Source organism: Cricetulus griseus, chromosome 6 (assembly GCF_003668045.3).
Source record: "Cricetulus griseus strain 17A/GY chromosome 6, alternate assembly CriGri-PICRH-1.0, whole genome shotgun sequence".
Classification (NCBI taxonomy): domain Eukaryota; kingdom Metazoa; phylum Chordata; class Mammalia; order Rodentia; family Cricetidae; genus Cricetulus; species Cricetulus griseus.
In genome coordinates this window covers 8,936,656-8,953,077 of record NC_048599.1, presented here as the reverse complement: position 1 = coordinate 8,953,077, position 16,422 = coordinate 8,936,656, and the positions used below count along the sequence as shown (strand labels likewise).

Sequence of the window (16,422 nt, the reverse complement as noted above, 5' to 3'; positions counted from 1 at the left end):
CAGAGGGACAATATAGTCACGACACACCACAGCCCTCTGTCACTATCTCTAGTCATTCAAAAAATGAAAACTGTCGTCACTTGTTCACAACCCTTTCTCCCCCACAAAGCACCCGTGTTTAGTATGACTGGCATTTCCTTCCGCCCAGGTGTACATTAGGGGTCCTCAACTCAATGGCAAGTTGGATCATGGAGGAAGAGGACAATAACTCCTGAGAGTCAACGTCCTCCTGCCCACTGGAGATGATTCCTGAGTCACCTCAGCCCCAAGGACCCTGCAGACGCCTCACGGCCAGACTTACCTTCTTCCAAAACAGCTTTCCCAGAGGCAAGGCGGTGGGCCCCTGCTTATCCTTGCTTCCTTCTTTTGCGGTGTCACTGGCTGTTGCAGGTGGTACATGGCTTGGGGGGCTGCAGCCTTTTGAGCTCTTGGTGGCCCCTTGGGTCTCCTGCGCTTGATCGGACTTGAGACTGGCTGAAGTAGCGGGTGAATTTTCAGCATCCTATAAAGTTTTGTTTGTAAAAAGAAAAGTGAAAAATTCAAAATAATTTCACGGTTTCATGAGTAAAAGATTCTCTGTTAAAATAAGCACAGGCTAGGGACATGCATGAGGTTAACTTTTTTTCTTTCTAAATTTTGCTTTATGCAAATTTCCACTGTGACTGTAATTTTGTGTTAACATATATATATATATATATATATATATATACATATATATATATATTTTTCCAGATATTTTCCTTTTGAGAAAGAAAAAAAGGGGGAGACTTGTTAGTGATGATGCTTACATATGTAAGTTTGTAGGGGCAGGCTTTGGGGAGAGGGGTTAAGTTATTAGAAGATGGAGTTCTCTGGGCTGGCTCTTGGCTCAGTGGGTAAAGGGGTTTGCCTCCAAGTCTGATGACACGAGTTCAATCCCTGAAACCCACATAGTGGCAGGATAGAACTGACTCCTGCAAGTTGTTCTCTGACCTGCACATGTGTGCTGTGGTCCATGTGTCTATATGTATGTGCTCACATATGTATACATACACGCTTGCTCGAGCTTGTGCGAGCATGCACACACACACACACACACACACACACACACACACACACACACACAATCAATCAGTGTGAAAAAGAAGAAAGGAAGGAAAAAAAAGAAGTCAGAGAAAAATATGTTGTTTGCTTTTTATCCAGGCCCTTTGTCTTCAACCAGTTTTGGCCTGGCTCCCATCCATGGAAATATTCTGAATATGCACAACGGCTTGTATTTATTTTATAAACACGATCAATTTTGGTTTTTTTTGCCAAGCCAAATTGGAAATTAAGGAGATAAATATATAGGCCACAGAGTTCTGAAAATTTTCTTCCATATCCCGCTTTGGAGATCCAGGCCCCCGAGAAGGCAGAGAGCAGGCTAGGAGCCGATGGAGGTCCACAGAGCCCACTCCTGCACTTCAGACACAACCTCCACACCCCACACATAACCTCTTCAAATGCAACCATCTGTCCTGGCTCCTCCTCCCTCTGCCTCCCTGCACCTCCACCCCACCCCTTCTCACTGCCCCCACAGGCTGTGCTGAAGTCCAGGTCCAAGGTATCTGACGTTTTTTAGCCCCCTTTCCCCTCACATCCTTTCTTTTCTCTTTTCTTTCCTCTCTACCTTTTCTTCTCTTTCCCCACCCCCAAAGGGCCTCATGTAGCCCAGGCTGGCCTCAGCTCCCTGTGCAGCCAAGGATGACCTTGAACTCTTGATCATCTTGCTTCTACCACTCCCCCCACACCCCCTCTCACCTAAGTGCTGGGGACACAGCTGTGCACCAATCCACTCGCTTTAACACATCCTTTACTCCTTCTGTGAATCCCTGTTAATTCCTCGTCTCTGCTTTCCCCGAGCCACTGGATAAAGACTCACAAAGTCCAAGTCAAGTTTTAATATCAGGCTCTTCCAACCCAATGTCATTATCTTAAGCATCTTCATTTTCTTTCCTTTGCTCTCTGGACTCAATGACACAATCCCTTTAAATTCTCAGACGATGATTTCTGACCAAAAGAAAAAAAAATCTACCTGACAATAAAAATGGACCAAAATATATTTAGAATTTCAAAATACTTTTGGTTCTTGATTCTTTTTGGTTGTTGGGTTGTTTTAAAAGGACTTTGATAGTAGCTCTGAGTTATTCCTCTCCCCAGCCTCCAGAGCTCTGGGATTACAGGTGTGCACCACGACACTGTCTTAAAAGCCATCTTTCCAATGTTTACATTTTCAGATAAGGAAACTGGGGCCAGTGATCCGGCTACCCCTAAACTGAGACGGGGTGGAGGAACAGTAAGAGAGGCGGCAGGACCAGATCCCGCCATGGCCAGTTTCCATCCACTCAGGGGATTCCTGGGACAGAGTCCCAGCAATGCTGTGGCCGCCTGCGTATCTGCTCCCTGCCAGGCCACCTTCTTACTTCCCAGGGAAAGCTCACAATGGCATTCTGCCCCCACCCCCGTTAGATAATTTAGTATCCTTTCTCTGGATGCTGTAGGAGACAGTAAGGGTTCCAGTTTGACTCAGAGGCAAGCTACTCTAGAGGGTTACCAGACTGCAACCGAAAATGACGATGTAGGAAGGGTGGCTCAGTGGTTAGGGGGAGCATCCTGCTTTTGCAAAGGATCGAAGTTTGGTTCCCAGCATCCATAAGAGGAAGCTCAAAACCACCTGTAACTCCAGCTCCAGGGGACCAATGCCCTCTTTCTGGACTCCCCAGGCACCTGCATTCACACGTGTACACACACACACACACACACACACACACACACACACACACACACGTTACATACACGTGTAATTTTTAAAAAAAGGAATGTCCCATTAAGTTTGAATTTCAAATTGGCAAATAATAATTTTTCTAGCATAAGTATGTCCCAAATATTGCATGAAATATACTGAATTTGCCAGGCGTTGGTGGCTCACGCCTTTAATCCCAGCACTTGGGAGGTGGAGACAGGCGGATCTCTGAGGACAGCCTGGTCTACAGAGTGAGTTCCAGGACAGGCTCCAAAGCAATACAGAGAAACCCTGTCTCGAAAAACTATCTATCTATCTATCTATCTATCTATCTATCTATCTATCTATCTCTTATATGAAATTTATACTAAAATAACTTCTTTTTCTTAATAATTTACTATATAAAGAATGGATTTCAAGACAACATAAAATTATTTCTTGTGTATCTGAAGTCTGAATTTCACTGTGCATGCTCTGTTCTACCTGGTGACCCTACCCATAGGACTAACCACAGTTCTGGGGACTATTTTCTTAATAAATACATCACCCCTTGATTTTATTTCTGGATGTGGGATACAGGAGGTCTCAGTAAGGCACAAACATCAGAACAAGAACCCAAAGCAATGGCTATGTGAAAAGTAGAAGAGCCCACTGCTGGCTTCTAATTAAAAACAAAACAAACAAAACAAAACACCCTGCAGCTGCCTCACTGAGAGGATGGGCATTGGCCAAACCCTTTAAAGCAATGTCTGGCCTCTGGTTTGTATGTGTTGTCACTGAATACAGCTTTGTTGGAGGGGCCTTGTTGGAGGAAGGGTCACTATAGGGATAGGCTTTGAAGTCTCATCTATGCCAAGCCACCTTGGAACTGGAGGGTTTGGATGTGCACTGTCTTTCTTCATGCATGAAGAGTTTGTCTCCAAAGCTGAGATCATGTCATCCATAGTGATTGGCTCTGCCATGCACTGTGATTGACTGTGCCATCCACTTTGATAGACTGGCTGTGCCATCGTTCACTGCTTTTCTTCTGCTTGGCATCTATGTGGGCTCCGTATAAACTCAGTCAACAGGGGAAACAGGGAAGGTGGGTGGCAGGAAAGTAATATTATTATCTTGAGGTTAGAAGAGAATTTCCCAAGCAGTCGGTGGCATACCACAACTCAAATAGCAAGCTTTTCCTTCTCTAACTCTTGAGGCATTTAATAATGTTCAGGCCCGTCTTCCGAATGGCTTTAGCAGTCTCCACCACCAGCCAATTCCTTCCTAAGAAGAGCCGGGAGGACACTGGATTCCAAGCTCTTCAGACATGAGCCACATTAATGGTCATTTTTCTGTTAGGAAGAATCATTCTGGTCTCCACACATGAATGAATACAAAGGCTTTTTTTTTTTTTTTGGACAGGCACGTTTAAGTAGGAATAGTCAATTTTAGTATAAAAATATCAAATGATTAATAGTATAGTTAAGTAAAGTGGTAAAGGTGTATGCCGTTGACTGTCATTTGGGAAACACTGGGTAAGAATTTCAGAACCCTGGTCCACACTTGGAAGAAACCAATCTGAAATGTTTATAGCTATGGGAACATAAATGCCTGAAGTTCAAGCCTCAGCATCTTCAAATTCCCCCTGGTGACTATAGCCACCCAAGGCTAGGGATTCCTTCTGAGAGCTGGTGGGCACTGGACTCTAGGCTTCAGGTGAGGAGCAGGGCCCTGTTCCTCCTAGCAGAGGACATACAGACCTTATGCCTAAAGAACTTCCTAAAGGCCAGTCCTAGCCTGGGGCTGTCCAGGCGTTTCTTCTTGCTCTTAGCCTGCGTCTCCACCATCTTCTGGCCAGCGTGTCCATCGCAGACATTGTCTGCCTTGGTTGCCTTCTGGACAACAGCAGGCACAGCTTAGAAATTTCCTTTTAAACAAACCCACTTGTTCTTTTCTGTTTCAAAGGATATTCAGACACTGTGACAGCTAATTACTGGTGTGTCACTCATCTCCCAACCACAAAGCACCATGGGAATACTTATCTTTTAAAGGTTCTCAAAAATGATTCACTAAATGGTATATTCACAGTCAATTTCAGGCACACATTGGTTTTTAAAAGGGTCACCTAAGCAAATGTCCCAAATCAACACATCTCAGAACCCCATTCCCAATCTGGCAAAAACAACTCCCCTCATCCCTGTTTGCTTAAGATGGGGACAGGCTGTTTAAGCTCTGACTATGTGACTTAAAACATGAAATGAAACATAACCAAATCCAAAAGGAGAACACTAGAGTCTTGTCTAACAGCTTTAAATATGTAAACGCCACTGTCACCTGGGAAAGGAAAACAATAAACCACCAGTTGACAAGAGATGTTTCGTGTCCTGATTCTGTTTTCTTGGCTACATGTTACCACCAAATGACTTTCATCCTCACACCAATTTCTTTTGAATCTGAAGTTGACCCTTCGCATAAATAATATCATCCACAGTGTTTCAAGTGACTTTGGTATGGGCAGATTTTCCAGGTAAAGGAAGTTTCTGGTGTGAACCAATTCATTGAGCCAAAATGGGAGGAGACAGGAATAAAAGTAACTCTACTACAATCACTACAAACTGTTGACTCAAGGTACAAATATTGTGAAGTTTTACGTGAAGTATGTAGGGCCTGGAGAGATGGCTCAGCTGCTAAGAGCACTGACTGCTCTTCCAGAGGACCCAGGTTCAGTTCCCAGAACCCACGTGGTGGCTGATGACCTGCTATAACTCCCATTCCAGAGGATCAGATGACCTCTTTTGATCTCCATGGACACTGTATGCATGTAGACAAAACACCCATACACATAAAATAAATATATAAAAATAAGGAAATAAAAGTATACATTAAAAAAGACTCAAGGTCAAGTGTGACAGAAATGGAGACTTTTCAAAAGCACTTTGCAAACTTCAGAAGAAAAAGATGCCCCAAAGACAAATATAGAACAGAGAGGCCTATTCCTAAGAAACAGTCTGTACTCATAATCCCTCATCTAAAACGCCAGTTCCCAGTAGCGACTTCTCAGCCCATTGGATGGTTCAATGAGATTTTTATCAACAAGGTATGCCCAGCAAGGACCACATCTGCTTTGTAGATGGGTCTTGGTACATGGACCAGCTAAATAGAAAGAGCGAACTGGGTCACTTGGGAAGCCACCCAACACACCCACATCCTCTACTGTTGACAGCCCAGTGTGCTGAGCATGGGGCTCCAAGAATTGAAAAACAGAAACAAGCATCTTGACTCAACCATTCATTGAAGTTGACCTTAGCTGCCTCGTAGCAAATGAGTAATTTTAAGGAATCTGTTTTTCAATGGGAGAAGAAAACTCTAGAGGAACCGATCAATCCACTATGTGCTTTGGAAATAGGGTTGACTACATTCGAACAAAGCTCCATGGTTTGCAAGCCATCGAATCCTCTTCCCTCAACCCTGGGCCAATTTTACAGATGTGGCAATCTTAAGTTAGGATCTCACAGCTACCACATCAGTGACCTGCAGCTCAAACACAAGCTCTCTGGGATGGGATAAAGGGTGCACCCCCCACCTCTGCTACGGCTTAACTCCTAAAAGCCTAAGCAGCAGATGAGTGGGGCTGGCTAAGCCAGCTATTGTACCCCCATCCCTGTCAAAGCACTTCCAGGGGACAGGTATCTCTCTCCAGCTTAAACGGTATCACAGTTTCTGAGAAATTTAAACCATGTGTTCCATTTCAGGCCATCAGTCCTGTCACATGGAAGGAAAAGCATCCCTAAGAAGGTGATCATTTCATCCCAAGTTTACTTGGAGAGGAACGGTCTACACTTCCAGCCTGTAAACCTCCAGGCTCAGCAGGGTCCACACTCTACCTAGCCTTTCACTGGGCAGGTGTCCCACGGCAACTATTTTAGTTCAACATTGCTTTGCGGTGGAGATCTCCTTTTCAAATTATATGAAAATGGAAAACACATTAACACCCCCAGGGCTGCACCTTCAGTCTTCCACCTCAGAGGAAGTCTTTTTTTTTTTTTTTAATGAATTCCCTCATTTTCCATTCAAAGCTCAATGAAAAAAAGACAATGACGGTGTATTAGTAATTCGTATCTACTGCATATTTAGCAACTGGGTATTGTGACATTCTTCAGCCAGAGCTAGCAATCTTTCAAGCATCCCATTAAAATGTTTATTATCACACCATTAAACAGGGCAGGGGATTGTAGCTAAGTGGGTAGAGCCTTGCCTACCAGGCAAGAGGCCCTGGATCCAGTTCCCAGCACTGCAGAACCCAACCAAACAAACCACAGTGTTAACTGAAGCACTCTAAGGACAATCTAACAGCACTATTAGGTTTCTAAGTAGATTCATAAATGTGCATATGTAACATGTAATATTCATGATGTGTACATCATTCAAGATACATATGCAAATCAAAACCAAATTCTGTTCGTAAACCCAGACACATATGAACTTCAGGGCACCTACCGTGTCTTCTGGATCCTTTTTTGGTTCAGTTTTGTTAGGTGAAACCTGAAAAGTGAAAGAAATGCAAATGTTAAAAATCAGCTTTATCAGAGTGGTGGTGGCAGTGGTGGCGCACGCCTTTAATCCCAGCACTCGGGAGGCAGAGGCAGGCTGATCTCTGTGAGTTTGAGGCCAGCCTGATCTACAGAGTGAGATCTAGGGCATCTAGGGCTGTTATACAGAGGAACCCTGTCCCAACACCTCTCCCCCAAATAAATCAGCTCTAGAGGGTGACTTGTACTTCATAGAGACATGACTTTTATTTCATAGAGACAATTCTTCAGCATGGTCTAGTTTATCACACCAAAAATTGAAATGAAAAGCAACTTTGACCAAATAGAAACATGAACACCTCTAGGTAATAAGCAATTTACGAAATCAGTATTTTATTCTGAAATGTATCAGATCTTACACATCCATCAAGAGTTTGATCACATTCAAAAATCACCTCCCAGAAGGCCATTAGGTGTCTCCTCACTACTAGAAACACAATACCTGTGACACATCCTATTGACTGTTTTTTCTTTTCACTTTACCTGTTGAAGTCAAGACTGACATTTGCATACTACCCAGCATTTGGGAGCAGTCACTTGTGGATTCCATTGCACCCCGGCTCATACCCCACAGTTAAGATCCCCCCATTGTTGTTATAATGGCCTCCTTCTCTGAAGCTTTGTCACTGAACAGTTTCCTTAGAAAGAACATTTACGTGGCCTTGATGATAATCTTGCTATCACAGCATTCAAGTATCCTTAGACACCAGGACAATGAAATTAAGGAAGAGAAACAGAGAACACTACTTACGAGGGTCTTGAAGAAGCTCATGATGGAGTTACTATTCTCTGTGGTTTCTACCACCTGGGCGTCCTCCTTCTTGGTCCCCAGCACCTCTGGATCCCCAGGGACAGAATAACTCAGAGTGTCAACTTCTTGTCCTCTCTCCTCGCTGTCAACTATGTCCTGGGAACAAAACAGAGTTTTCACAGTCTCAGCTCCTTGGATATGGACCCCCAGTCTTCCTTTTATTCCACCCCTCTCTTCCTTATCCCTTAATTCCAGCCATAGCTCTTCTGCCCACGGCCATGCAGGACAATGGGGAGTTTATGAGAGCCCTTCTCTCTTCCCTTCCTCCTCTTGCCAGCAGTCATCGCACTTGGTAGGAGGGACATTGTTTGGGGCCAGAGGGTAACAAACTGAGCAGTGCATATCACGTCCAAAACAAAACCCCTTTTCTCTGAGTCTGCAAGGAGGTTGTCAGGGAAGCCAAGGCTTTTCATCTTTATGGTCTCTGTCTGATGATCTGTGTGCTGGGCTAGCCATGGCTCTGTGGGATTTCTCAGAGCAAACTGTCACCATCAACAGCAGTAACAAGTCATTTCCCCAGTAACTACTCTGGGGGTTTGTTGGTGGAGTGGGTTTCTTTCCTTGTCCCATTTTTACCATGACCCTGAGCTGAGACACTGTTTCCTGTGTCCTGACAGCCTCTCTCACTCCACAGCTTTGTGCTTCTCATCTTACCAACCTCCACTGCCCTCTCATGGCTTTAGAGTCAGGCCCAAACTCTGACTTTGCCTCCTCAGTGTCATTCTTGGTGTGGCTCTCTCTCAGTTCTCACACCTCTGATTCCTCTCTCTCCATTCTTCCTGGGCTAATTTCTTCTGCCCCTCTGGGTGACTGTAGGTAATCCTCATTCATTCTCCACATCTTCTTTTAGAATGTTTTAAAAATTAGTTGTGTGTGTGTGTGTGTGTGTGTGCACGAGTGCGTGCGTGCGTGCGTGCGTGCGTGCGTGCGTGTGTGGTGTGTGTGTGTGTGTGTGTGTGTGTGTGTGTGTGTGTGTGTGAGTGCAGGTGCCCATGGAGGCCAGAAGAGGGCGACAGATAACCTGGCCCTGGAGTTACAGGTGGTTATGAACTGCCTGATGTTGACTGCTGGCAACCCAAATGGGGTCTGCTCCAAGAGCAGTGTGAGCTATTATGGTCTTAGCCATCTCTCCAGCCCCTACCCTCCCTGTCTTAAGTGGTGCCTCTTCCAAGGGCCCATCCCTAAAACTCCAGCTAAAGTTCCCATCCCACATCTCTGCCCTTTTACCCTCTAATGTCCCAACGTCTTCACTAACTTCATCCATCTCAGCCTTTGTCCTTACAGGCCACCAGACCAACATCTCTACAAAGACAGAAGCTTTATTTATCTTGACCCATGCTGTTTCCTATGTATCAAGGGAAGAGTCTTGATTAGGGTTTCTATTGCCGTGAAGAGATACCATGGCCATGGAAACTCTTAAACAGGGAAACATCTGACTGTGGTGTCCATTATCATTATGGTAGGACATGGTCGCATGCAGGGAGATATGGTCCTGGAGAGGTATCCGAGAGTTCTACATCTTGTGCAGGCAACAGGAAGTAGTCTGAGGCACTGGGTGGTATCTTCAACACATATGAGACCTCAAAATCCGTCTCCACAGTGACACACTTCCTCCAACAAGACCACACCTCCTAATAGTGCCACTCCCTTTGGGGACCATTTTCTTTCAAACCACCACAGGCAATGAGTCACAAAAGACATCTAATAACTCTGTACTATTTAAATACTGAGTAGATGAACAGAGGGAATGAAAACTTCAAATGGGGACTGGAGAGGACCTTGGTTCAGTTCCCAGCACACACAGGGCCTGTAACTCTAGTTCCAGGGGATCCAACACCTTCTTCTGTGGGCGCCTGCATGCATGTAGCATACATAAACACACACCATCATATACATACATATAAATAAATACATTTTTTGAAAATTTTTTATAAGTGAGACATGGCTGTCTGTCTTGTTTTTCTTGTATAAGAAGAGGACAGACAGAGGTGGCTCCTTATAACCGAGCAGCTGGGCCCTGTCATTGGGTGTGCCTCCCATAATATTTATTCAGGTTTTCCAATGTATTTGCCCAGCATCCTTAGTTATGGGTAATTGTAGTGTCTGTGGTTTTACATTTTGTACATTGTAAGTATCTCACAGTTTCACTTTTGAGTGTGTGGGGGCTGTGGGTCTGGGTGTGAGTGTGGGCTTGTGTCTTGGTGTGCATGTCAAGGTCAGAGGACATCCCTCAGGAACTGGTCCTCGTAGTCTGCCTTGCCTTTGAGACTGGGCCTCTCTTGTTACTGTGGCTGCATCCTCCAGGCTAGCTGGCCCAGGAACTTGTAAGCAATTCTCTTGGCCTCCCTCTTGTTTCTCATAGGGTGTGGTACTACAGACGCATGCTACACAATTCAGCTTTTACATGGATCCGGGATTGAATTCGGTTGTTAGGCTCCTGTGGAAAGAAAGCACTTTGTCCCCTGAGCCGTCTCTGATCATGCAGGCAGCTCTGTGTGCCTGCCCAGGACAGGTATAGGGGAAGCAGATGTGACCAGGGACTGATAGCCAGAAGCTTCATGTGCCTCAGCAGGATAGGATGAGTCTGACGCCACACTTTGCTGGCCTAGGTATCATCTCCCTTTGTCTCCATCCTTTACACACACACACACACACACACACACACACACACACACACACAGAGTCTTTTCCTTCGTTTTCCAGTCTCCCACTGCTTCCAGCTTCCGGATGGAGGGATGGAGGGATGGGAGGGATGGAGGGATAGAGGGATGGAGGGATGGAGGGATGGGAGGAATGGAGGGATGGAGGGATGGAGGGATGGAGGGATGGAGGGATGGAGGGATGGAGGGATGGGAAGGATGGAGGGATGGAGGGATGGAGGGATGGAAGGGATGGAGGGATAGAGGGATGGAGGGATGGAGGGATAGAGGGATGGAGGGATGGAGGGATGGAGGGATGGGAAGGATGGAGGGATGGAGGGATGGAGGGATGGAGGGATGGAGGGATGGGAGGGATGGAGGGATAGAGGGATGGAGGGATGGAGGGATGGAGGGATGGGAGGGATGGGAGGGATGGAGGGATGGAGGGATGGAAGGGATGGAGGGATGGAGGGATGGAGGGATGGGATGGGGGATGGAGGGATGGAGGGATGGGAGGGATGGAGGGATGGAGGGATGGAGGGATGGAGGGATGGAGGGATGGGAGGGATGGAGGGATGGGGATGGAGGGATGGAGGGATGGAGGGATGGAGGGATGGAGGGATGGGAGGGATGGGAGGGATGGAGGGATGGAGGGATGGAGGGATGGAGGGATGGAGGGATGGAGGGATGGAAGGGATGGAGGGATAGAGGGATGGAGGGATGGAGGGATAGAGGGATGGAGGGATGGAGGGATGGAGGGATGGGAAGGATGGAGGGATGGAGGGATGGAGGGATGGAGGGATGGAGGGATGGGAGGGATGGAGGGATAGAGGGATGGAGGGATGGAGGGATGGAGGGATGGGAAGGATGGAGGGATGGGAGGGATGGGAGGGATGGAGGGATGGAGGGATGGAGGGATGGAGGGATGGACGGGAAGGGAGGAGCCCTTTTGCTTCTACTTGAGATTCTCACACTGCCCAGGGTGCGAGCTTCCAGGAGCCCATAGGAGACTCTGCATGGCTACCCATCCCGATCACTTCCTCCAGTCACGGAAGGTGAAATATGACAACCGTGCTCCTAGATCAGATTTTGGCCTTCTTCTCCTTGGTAGTTTCTGGAAACCCAGGATAAAATAATGTCTCAAACCAGAAAAGTGTTTCAGTTAGAGGAATGGAATGATTTCTGATTTTCATGAGCTATTACAACTTAGGCAAGACTATTAGTCATAATATATCATTATTCATTATGGAAATAATATAGTTAATTTTTAAAATTTTTTAAAAAAGATCTATTACATGTATGAGTGTTTCTTCTGCATGTATTCGTGTGTACTGCATGAATGATGCCCTGGGAGGTCAGAAGAGGGTGTCAGATCCCCTGGGACTGGAGTTACAAACAGTGGTGAGTTGCCATGTGAGTTCTGGGAATTGAACCATCATCCTCTGGAAAAACAAGTGTTCTTAACTATTTCTCCAGTTCCTCAAGGTTAGTTTTAATTGTCAACCGGACATAGTCTAGAATCACATGGGAAGGAAAGCGCCAAATGAGAGGCTGTCTAGATTAGCTTGGCCTGTGTGGGTTATATCTTATTAGTGGAAGGCCTGCCCATTGTGAGTGGCACCATTCCCTGGCATGGAATCCTTGATTATATAAAAGGAGAGAGTGCAACCTGGGGACCAGTATGCCTGTGTGTTTAATTAATACTAATTTTCTTCACTGCTTTCTTCCCTTAACTGTGGCTATAATTAGACCAGCTACTTTGAATTCCTGCTGACTTGACCTCTCTACAGTGATGAGCTGTAACCTGGCTTTGTGAGCAAAACAAACCCTTTCTCCCTTAAGTTGCATTGTCAGGGTGTTCTGCTTTGTTTTGTTCTGTTCACAAGAACAGAAAACAAAACCAAGACAATGCATGCTGTCAAATATTTTTGGGTTTATAATATATAATACATTGGGTTTACAATATACAATATGCATTGCCGTTTAATCTCTCTGATAATCTACAATTTGCAGTTGTTCAGACAGTGATGGGGGAGGGGTGGGGATGAGGTCACTGGCCCAAAGTCACACAGATGTCAAGACTCCCACTTCTGTTGACATTACAGACCACCACTATCAACTCAGCTCAACTGACATCGCATGAGCAGTAAAATTCAACACCATGTAAACTAACCCAGGGGCTGAGAAGCCAATAGTTTAAATGTATACTCAATTCCGAACACCCCCCGCCCCCCGACAGCTTCCTATAGCTCAAATCCTCAAGCATTGCCCGTAGAATTTGTCTAAGCCACATCACTTTTATTTCTTGGGCACGACTTTTTTATGTTGTAGATAGTGTCCCATTTATCAGGGCTACCTCAAATCGTGCAGAAATGGTTTAAAGCATTTTACAGGCAAGGAGACTGTGGCCCAAGAGGTCTCTTCCTGTTTAAGGCCACACAGTGACCAAGTATTTAAACCAGCACTGTCTGGTCTGTGGGGCATTCCAGTCTCGTTGTGAAGAGTGGTCCCAAATACTCCTCATACATTCTGTTCTCAGTTCTCTTCTGACCGTTTGTGTTTTAATATCTTCCCCTTAAGCTTCTCAATTGCAGCCTGGGCGGTCTCTTTGAAGTTCCCAGAACACAGCAGGCAGCTTCCTGCCCCAGGTTGTTGCTTGTGAGCTCTTGCTTGCCAGGGTATTCCGTCTTACTTCCTTCAAGTCTTTGCCAAGGGTTACATTTTCATGGAACCCTTTCCTTACTGCCCTGCTTTAAAGGCTACAACTCAATCCCATACACCCTGTGTCCTAATTGCCTTCTTTATCTGGGACATTTCACTCTAACACTGGGCCTTCCTCCTTCCACCAGGGACTTGTAGTAATGATAGTTTCTGGAGATAGTTTTGATTTTCACATGGAGGGTCCAACTGACATCTGGTAGGCAGACTCTGGGAAAATTGCCAAGCAGATCCTGCGATACAAAGGATGGAGAATTTTCCAGCCTAGGCATCAAGCAAGAGCAAGGAGACTGAGGAATCCCTCGTTGTATTAAAAATATCACCCATTCATTTCTTTGTTCTCTTTTCCCCCTAGAATGGGAAGCTTTGTTCTTTTTCTTCAGTGTCCGTCACTTACACCTAGACTTGTGCCCATCACAGATGCCCCAGAATGGGTGAATGAACAAATGAATGATTTCATCTAAGTGAGACCAGTATCATTCATTTTATTAAGGAGTGTGCTGGCTAGTTTCCAAAATCAAAACCTATACCTTAGGTTTCACCAAAATTAAAAGAGCTCATCTTAGCTTCTTTTCTTGCAGCTGTGATAAAATATGCTGACTAAAGCAACTTTAGGGAGACAGGGCTTCTTTTAGCAGACAGTTCCTGGCCATAGTCTCTGCTGTGATGACTGCAGGGCATCAAGGCACCAGGAGTCTGAAGCAGCTGATCCCATTAAATATAACGTCAGAAGAAGAGAGCAACGGATGCATACACACTGGAGCTCGCCTGACTCACCTGCCTAGGGAATGGTGTCACCCACACTGGGCAGGTCTTCCCACATCAGCTAACATAATGAAGGCAATTCCTATCAGGCATGCCCAGAGGCATATCTCCCAAGTGACTCTAACTTTTGCTGCATTAACAACACTGTCTTAGCCAGTGTTCTATTGCTGCACAGAGACACATGGCCAAGTCCACTCTTATAAAGAAAGCATTTAACTGGGGCTGGCTTACAGTGTCAGAGGCTGGTCAGTTATCATCATGGTGGGAGCGTGGCATATATGGTTCTGGAGAAGTAGCCGAGGATTCTATATGCAGATCCATAGGCAGCAGAAAGAGAGACTGACTGGGCCTGGCTTGGGCTTTTGAAACCTCAAAGCCCACCTGTAGCAGGACTTTTCTTTTGGGCTACCAACCAGCTCCTAAATCATGACATTGAGACTTATTGTTAGTTATGAATGCTCAGCCTTATCTTATGCTTGTCCCACGAGCTCTTATAACTTAAATGAACCTGTTTCTCTTCATCTACATTTTGCCTCAGGGTTCCCTCCCTCCCTCCCTCCCTCCCTCCCTCCCTCCCTCCCTCCCTCCCTCCCTCCCTTTTCCTCCCTCCCTTCCTTCCTTCCTGTCTGTGTGTACTACTTTCACAGCTTCCTCTGTGTCTGTCTGGCGGCTGCTTGTCTGGTCCCAGGCATCTCCCTCTTCCCCCCCTGGTTCTCTCTCTCCTCTCTCTTCTTGAGCCTAGATCCCTCCTCTTACTTATTCTCTCTGCCTACCAAACCTGCCTATCCCTCTACTGTCTAACTACTGGCCATTCAGCTTTATTAGATCAGTCAGGGTGCCTTAGGCAGGCAAGGTAAAACATCTTTACATAGTTAAACAAATGCAGCAGACACAAATGTAACACATCTTTACATAGTTAAAGTAATATTCCACAATACCCACCCCAGAGACATACTTCCGCCAGCAAGGCCACACCCACTCCAACAAGGCCACACCTCCTAATCCTTATAATCCTTTCAAACAGTTCCACTCTTTGGTGATCAAGATTTCAAATACATGCATCTATGGGGAGCATTCTTATTCAAACCACCACAGACACTATCACAATTTTGTCCTATGAAATACCTAGAATATATAAGGAACTCTGTTATGATAAATCTTTCTGCCAAAAGCCGCCTGAGCCCTACCGCCACGTGTGAGCTTTATGCCAGCCGCCTGCCTGAGTTAGGCCCAAATGAATACACAGAAACTTGTATTAGGTACAAATGCTGCTTGGCCAATGACTAGGATTCTCATCTGTTAGCTCAGTCTTAATTATCATAAACCTATATATTTTATAAGACTTATCGGACGCCTTATTGGCGTCCCTCCTTGCTGGTGGATCACATCGTGCCGCTGGAGCAGGAACGGAGGGGAAAAGAGGTCCTTCCTATTTCTCCTTTGCTTAAATATGAGTCTCCTTGCTATGTCACTTCCTGCCTGGATCAGCACTTCTCTACTACATTTCCCAGAATCCTCTTTGACTCCTAGTCCTGTCTAACTTCCTATCTCATTGGCCAAACAGTATTTTATTCAACAATCAATAAGATAATCATACACAGTACATTCCCCATCAGAACTCAACATGGTTAAGAGCGCTGGCTGCTCTTCCAGAGGACCTGGATTTGGTTCCCAGCACCCACATGATGGGTCACAACTATCTTTAACTCCAGGTCCAGGGAATCTAATGCCCTCTTCTGGCCTCTGAGGCAAAATAATCTTAGGATAAAATACATAGAATAAAAATATAAGTCAATCAAGCATAGATGCTTCAGCAGGTTAAAAAAAAAAAAAAAGCACTTGTTGCTAAGCCCAGTGACTTAAGTTTGATCTCTGGGACCCACATGAAAGGAGGAGAGAAATGACTCCCACAAGTTGTCCTCTGACCTCCACATACATGTGTGTGAGCACACACACACACACACACACACACACACATAAATAAATGTAATTTTAAAATAATTTCTTTTATTTATTCTTTGACAATTTCATGCATCCAAGGTATTCTGAATATATCCAGCCCAAGGCTCCCATTCACCCCCCAGCCCCTGCAATACAAGACCCCTTCCATCTTCGTGCTCTCTCTTTTATTTTGTAATTCACTTAGTCCAGCTGCCTGCT

The 16,422-nt window shown here is 45.5% G+C and overlaps 1 protein-coding gene across 1 annotated transcript in view; it reads right to left on the bottom strand.

Moving 5' to 3' along the window:
• The window catches only part of LOC100756615 (breast carcinoma-amplified sequence 1 homolog), a 72,059-nt gene that overhangs the window by 31,390 nt on the left and 24,247 nt on the right, over positions 1-16,422 (bottom strand). Inside the window, exons 4-7 of the mRNA XM_035446580.1 lie at positions 8,081-8,236; positions 7,238-7,282; positions 4,501-4,635; positions 302-502 (exon numbers count right to left, since the gene is read on the bottom strand). Coding sequence (XP_035302471.1) covers positions 302-502; positions 4,501-4,635; positions 7,238-7,282; positions 8,081-8,236 — 537 coding nt within the window. The remainder of the gene's footprint in view (positions 1-301; positions 503-4,500; positions 4,636-7,237; positions 7,283-8,080; positions 8,237-16,422) is intronic.